Here is a 6423-nt window from a genome sequence, read left to right on the forward strand (position 1 = left end):
AAGCTTTGCGACCACTCGGATTTGGCCGAGCACTCCCCCCATGAGATACGTGTGGCCTCAACCAATTCCCAGTCTTACAAATCTTGTCTCATCCACGGAGTGGAAGTAACTAACTTTTATGGGCTGGTAATATGTGTTCTTTTTATAGCTAGACATGGACAGCTGAGTGGATTTTGGTATGTTCTGTCACAATACTCACAGCATGGAGGTTAGCACATACTAAATAATACTATAGAAAATTTAGTCTACTTCACAGTTACAATATGTGATGCAAAGAGAGATTGACCAATTCTCAAGATATATAATTAGAGGAAAGCAAGGTGTTCCCTCCTACCCAGTATAGCACTATCAGATTGGATTCCTCCCAGATTAGATATTTGGGCGTTTAGATGAACAATAAGCCTCCTACAACAAGTCAATGGCAAGGTGTGGATGGCAAGAAGGTGCCCTGCCCCACACGGAAAGACTAGAGTACGGCTTGTTTGCAGGGGTGAGGCCATGGTCTTACTAAGACATCCCTCATCTACCCCAGAACTAGTTGGCACCCTCCTTCATAACTTCTGAGCTGTCACTGCAGTTAATGAGGCATAAGCACACCTGCCCCACACAGATATCTCAGGCAACAAAGGACATTTTGAACCTGCTTTCTCGGTAGACAGCAAGAAAGATAGTATTATGGTAATCTTTTCCTAGCACCCTCATATAATATGGCTATGCTTATGCTGTCAAAATGGAAGTTGCTTTTAATTTTAGTTATGTATTTTCTGGGCAACTACACTTCACAGAAATATTCAAAGCTCTTAAAGGAAATGTGATTGTGCTTCTTCAGGACTTGCTGTCTTGTAACCAGAAGTTATGACACTATTCCGATAACAAAAGGAAACTTAGGGTTCCTAAAGAATAAGGGCATTACAAGCAATGACTGATAACCAGGGGGAAAGGGAAGAGAAAAGAATATTGAGATGATTGGATTATATGATTGACCCCAAGGTGGTTTTATAACTTTCTAACTGATTACGAGAGTGGGTTTAAAAATAGGATGATTTTTTTTGTGTAAAAGATTAGCTGATAGAATTTGCTAGTTTACATAAAAATCTACCCTGATCCTACAGGCGGGATACATGCATTTTTTGGATCAGTTTGCAGCAGGAGGTCCATCAGACTCTCACAAATCTCCAGTTACCCAAACCAGAATTATAATACTTGGCACATAGATTGACATCTGTATATACCTGTGGAAACTTATGATCTTTACTTAATGACTTTTTTTCCCTGGAGTTGGAGAATACCAGTCACTTTTTGAGGGGTTCCATGCAACTGAACTTGATGCCCATCTGAAAGCCAGGCTTAAATAGGAATTGAAAGGAAATCTGCTTTGAAAATCTGATTCTCAAGTATAAATTTGGATGCCTTAAATTTGACTTAATTTATATATATGGTGTTAAATAGCTGTGTAGAATTAGTACATTGTAGCACTAAGCACATGTCCCTTCCTTATACACATAAAGAGAGATATATTTACAATGCTGACACTTAAAAAGATTTTTAGTACTGTTAGTCAGCAGTTTCAGTTGTATTCCTCATTTCAAGGAAGCCTTTTTACTGTAGCATTCTTTATATTTGACCATTGGAGATATAATGCAGCACTTCCAATTCCAAACATAAACTTGAAAATAAGTGAGCCCGACATTCCCAAAATCATAAATTAGCTTAAAATAATTTGACTTGCTATAAACTGAGAGTGATTCTGGGTTTTAATATTAAGGTCCATGTGGGTCCAATTTCAGTACAGAAACATGAGATTTCTCCTTTGTTGATGTGACTTCTCATATTCACATAACTTCTAGAGCTGGAGCTTTAAGAAAAGCACAAAATATCACAACATAAAATGACCAGGAGTTGCCAAAATTGCAACTACTTTGGTCTCTCTCTGTACAATTACATTTTAGGTACAAGAAAACAGTCTCTCACCACTAGATGGGAACAGAGTATTTTGCAACCTCCTATCTTAGAAACCTATCTGCAGAAATGACTCAACAAGTTTCTCCTTTGGTCAAGAACTAGATGTTTGCAGTGCTGGACTGAAGCCAAGAGTTGGTTTCTCCGGAGCCTCCTATCCTGAAGCCAGGGAGAAGATAGGAGATTTAGCACTTGCTAACACATGAAAGATGATTCTGTTTGATCTGTAATCTGATTTCTTTTAATGTATCCTTTTTTAAAAGCAAGCAATAAAGAATGACAGGACAGACAGAACACCAGTTGTTCTAAGAGTAAATACCAGGCTAATTTAAAACCTACTCTAGATCCACTTACACAAGCAAGAAGGATGAAAGAGGAAGGAAATGGAGTTTAAATTTAATTGTCTGATGACAATGTGACTTGCTCTCTTATGACTAGATGCTGTCACACTATTGATATATGAAAAGAAAACATAGGATTACTGAAGAGCAAGGACATTATGGTAAAAACTGATAATCCATCCCCGGGTGGAAATGAATGAAAACAAATACGGAGATGATTGTTTGGATTAGAAGTCTAAACACAGGGTAGTTGTATAACATCCTGGCAGATAAGCAGAAGTGAATTTAAAGTGGGATGATATGGGGGGGAGGGCATTTTTTAAATGGTTAAAATATTGGAATTTGAAAATGTTTCAGGTGGCTTCTGGACTTACTTTACTGCAAATTTGAATGATAAAGCAAAAACTAACGCTAGCTGACTTTTACTGCACTCAAAATTCAGACCTCTTGCAGTTTCTGGAGCAATTATAGCACCAGATTGTGTGGTTGTTGCATTTAATTTTTGATCCAAAATCAAAGTATTACTACTAAACAAAGGTAGCCACTTCTTCACCAAAAAACCGGCATACCTTGACTCATTTTCCAGTGTGAAACTGCTGATTCTGCTCAGTCACTAGTGGTGCCATGGTGGTTTATTTGGATAGCACCGTTTTGAAACTAGCGGATCAATGATCTTTGAGGTGGTTTTGAGTAGGGATGTGCTGGGAACTGAATTTTTAGAGCGAGCTGGAGCAGCTGCAGGTCTCATGGGCTCGGCTGGCAGTGTCTAGAGGGGCGTGTAGAAAAGCGAGCTTGATTCAGGCAGGCGAAGGGGCTGGCTATGCACTTGTCTTCTGCCAGGCTCCCGTGCGGAAGGCACCTGACTTATCGTCTCTTGGGGCAGCCACTGGGGTTTGGGGGCAGCTCCACTTACAAAAATGGCCAGATTCATCAAGACCAAACCAAGGGCGAGGTTCTCCAGGGACAGGCAGGCTGGTGCCCTGCGGGCCGGGGGGCAGGGATGTCTCGGGAGTGCCCGGCTGTAGTGGCTCCGTGGGTCCGCGGGCAGGGTGGGATGTGGGGCAAAGCCCGGCAGAGGTTTTTTTCCTGGCGGAGGTGGGTGATGTCGTCCCGCCCGGGCCCCAGTGGCCGCGGGAGCCGCACCTCGCCAGGCGAGCGGGCGAGTCTCACCTGCCGGCGGCGGCGGGGCGGCGCCCGCGTGTCTGCTCCCGCCCGGGGGGGCCCTGACGTCACCGCGCCCCATTGGCTCCGGCGGCAGCCCGGGCCGGGGCGGCGGCATAAAGGCGGCCCCGGCCCGGCCTCATTCCCGCCATCGCCACCGCACCCGTCTGTCCGCCTGCCTGCCGTCCCGCCGCCCGCACCATGACCATCGACAGCTTCCTCGGCAAGTGGTGCCTCATCTCCAGCGAAGGCTTCGAGGACTATATGAAGGAACTAGGTGAGGGGCAGGATCGGGATCGGGACCGGGACCGGTCCCCGGGGCGGCAGCTCTGCGCCGGGCTGGGACCGGCTCCTGCTCCGCCGCAGCAGCGAGCCCGGCCCGGGTCCCGCCTGCCCCCCGCGCTCTCCCCCTGCAGCTCGAGCCAGGCAGCTTCAGCCCCTGGCCGCCGGCCTCTTCCCGCCCGCGCCGCTCGCTCGTCTGGGGAGATGGCATTAACAGTCCTCACAACCAGAGCTGCGGCGAAGCAGGGCTGGGAGGGCCCCGGGGCCCTCAGGCGGCATCGTCCCTATGCAAACCATCCCACACAGCCGTGGTCTCCCTGCATAAGACTCCCTGCAGTCCTGGCGCAACAGGGCTAACGCCCTCACCCAACATGGATAAAGCTCAGGACAAAGCCCTGGCTCATTATTTTTATCTCCCTCCTGGCTGTTGAACACTTTGGTGCATCTACACATGTGCTTTAATGTGCTTTAGCCTAATTTAATGTGCATTAAAGCATCACTAAAAACAGTGGGCACATCTACACATGCATTAATGCACTTTAGTCAACGCACATTAAATTGAGCATCTCCATTGTGAGGTACTAAGAAAATGCACATTTGCTTGTCTTAATGCACATTAGGTAAAGAGCATGGGGCATTTGTACATGTTTGTGCTGCGTGAGCAAGTGGTGAAGTGTTTCAGCACTGAGAAAATGGCTGTGGTATGTTTTTGAATGAAAACCCCTTGAAGATGTTTTTGCTCAAAAGCTCACCACTGTCATTTTCTGCATGCTGATGTGCATTTTGCTACTTATACACCTGGATGTGATGCAGCTCAGTGTGCATCAGCTTGCATGCAGAGCAGATTTATTGAGTCTGCTCTACCCTGCTGGATCTCCAGTGTGTCACAGGACAAAAAAGTATGTGTATAAATGCCCATGGTTTTTTAAGTGATGCTTAATGCACAGTAGCCTATCTTAATGTACATTAACTAAATAGCATGGTGTTTTCAGTGACAATTTAATGAGCATTACAGTAGGCTACACAGCATATGTAGTTATGCCCACATATCATTTTTAGTCTGGCATTTATCCACCCTCTATGATCTTAGAGGCAAGGGCTAGGTTGTCACTTAATTTTGAGCCTATTGACCCTAAGTTGAGGGGGGTCTATGATATTATAACTCCAACTTGGACTGTTCAGGGGTATTATAAAGAAGATTATAATTCAGTATGGAGAAAACATCAAGTTCTGTCTCCTTTAATTGGACTTAATTGAGTGGTTGATCATCTGAGTCACTGACTTGGATGAAAAGGCAAACTGGATAGCAGTGATCATTCTTGTTGGCTGGTGATTTTTAACTGGAAAAAGTGGCAAAGTTAGATTGTGCCCTTCTAGCTGGGGGCAGGGGAAGGGTTCTTTTTGTCACTCAGGTTATTGGAAACAGTTGGTTGTGGAGGTACAAGTAGAAGCTGTGGCTAGGAATTCTCTTCATCACCTCCACCTAGCTAGAAGCTATAAACTTTTTGAGGTTAGTCTTCACCACACTTGATGCAGTCATCTTGAGGCTAGAACACTGTGTTGTGCTGTACATGAGAACATGGAGGCCCTAGATGCACATAATTTCTGTTGTGCTATGAAGTTTGCAGCACTCCAACAGATAGGGGCAAGCATACATTGGCAGATCCCGCACAGGCATGCTTTCCCGGCAGCAAGCAATAGGGGCTGTTTCTGAGCTCTCCTGCTCCCCAAGGGAGCCTGTCAGCAGGCAGAACAGTGTTATTGACAGGCTTGCTCGGTCAGTTCTTGCCATGGTGGCAACAGCTGATGGGGCTGCCCACAAATGGTTGGTGGCAGCAAAGGATGATAAGGTGGTCTCTGTCAATCTATTAGGCCTTGCTGCTGCTGTAGCTCTGTCAATGTTCCCTGGTAGCAAGGCTCAAAACTGTCTTTGAGCTACATGGTGTTAAGGGCTGATTGTGTGGTAGGCACTGCCATTCAGGCCCTGCTGTTACTGTAGCTCAATCACACCTGCTGCCAGGTGATGATGGTGGCAAATTGGTCTTTGCAGCTTGTGGGCTGAGCAGGCTATGGGGAAACCAGCAGGTTTCCTCTCCCTCCCACCACCCCATTTTGATATATTGCATTTCCATGACAAAGAAGTTGCTGTTTGAAACAGCAGCATTATTGTCCTGGATCTGTTGCTTTTATAATTGATCATGCTTTTTTTCTTTTAATGTGCCAAACTTCATGAACATGTGGATGCTCATGTTTTGTCACACTTAAAGTGTACAGCGTGACAAATGTAACATGCATCAGGGGTGTAGGACAATTCAAATGACATATTGCATAAAGCAACTGCTCACTACTTCAGTGACACTTCTTACAGAAAAGTGCATCATCCTGAGCTCTGATATGCATAGGCTTTCAGGTTGTTGAGTGCTGTTAAACTGCTGATTTGAGGGTAGTGTAAGAAGCTCTGTGTAGTTCATGGTCCAAGTACCTCCACAATAGTTTCATAGTAGCTAGGGTCAGGAGGGACCTGAACAGATCATCTAGCCTGACCCTCTGCCACAGGCAGGAATGAATGCTGGGTTCACAAGACCCCAGACAGGTGATTATCCAACCTCCTCTTGAATTTGCCCAAGGTAGGGGCGAGGACCACTTTCCTGGGAAGTTGGTTCCAGATTTTGGCCACTCC

General features: G+C 45.6%; 1 protein-coding gene and 1 long non-coding RNA gene across 2 annotated transcripts in view; both read left to right on the plus strand.

Moving 5' to 3' along the window:
* The window catches only part of LOC109319880, a 28886-nt gene that overhangs the window by 18586 nt on the left and 3877 nt on the right, over positions 1–6423 (plus strand). The window lies entirely within an intron of this gene.
* Positions 3596–6423, plus strand: part of LOC109319873 (myelin P2 protein-like) — a 6705-nt gene continuing 3877 nt past the window's right edge. Inside the window, exon 1 of the mRNA XM_019549698.1 lies at positions 3596–3738. Within this exon, the coding sequence (XP_019405243.1) occupies positions 3663–3738 (76 nt within the window). The 5' untranslated portion in view covers positions 3596–3662. The remainder of the gene's footprint in view (positions 3739–6423) is intronic.

The sequence above is a fragment of the Crocodylus porosus genome, unplaced genomic scaffold (assembly GCF_001723895.1).
Source record: "Crocodylus porosus isolate Cpor-Errol unplaced genomic scaffold, CroPor_comp1, whole genome shotgun sequence".
NCBI classification, from domain to species: Eukaryota; Metazoa; Chordata; order Crocodylia; family Crocodylidae; genus Crocodylus; species Crocodylus porosus.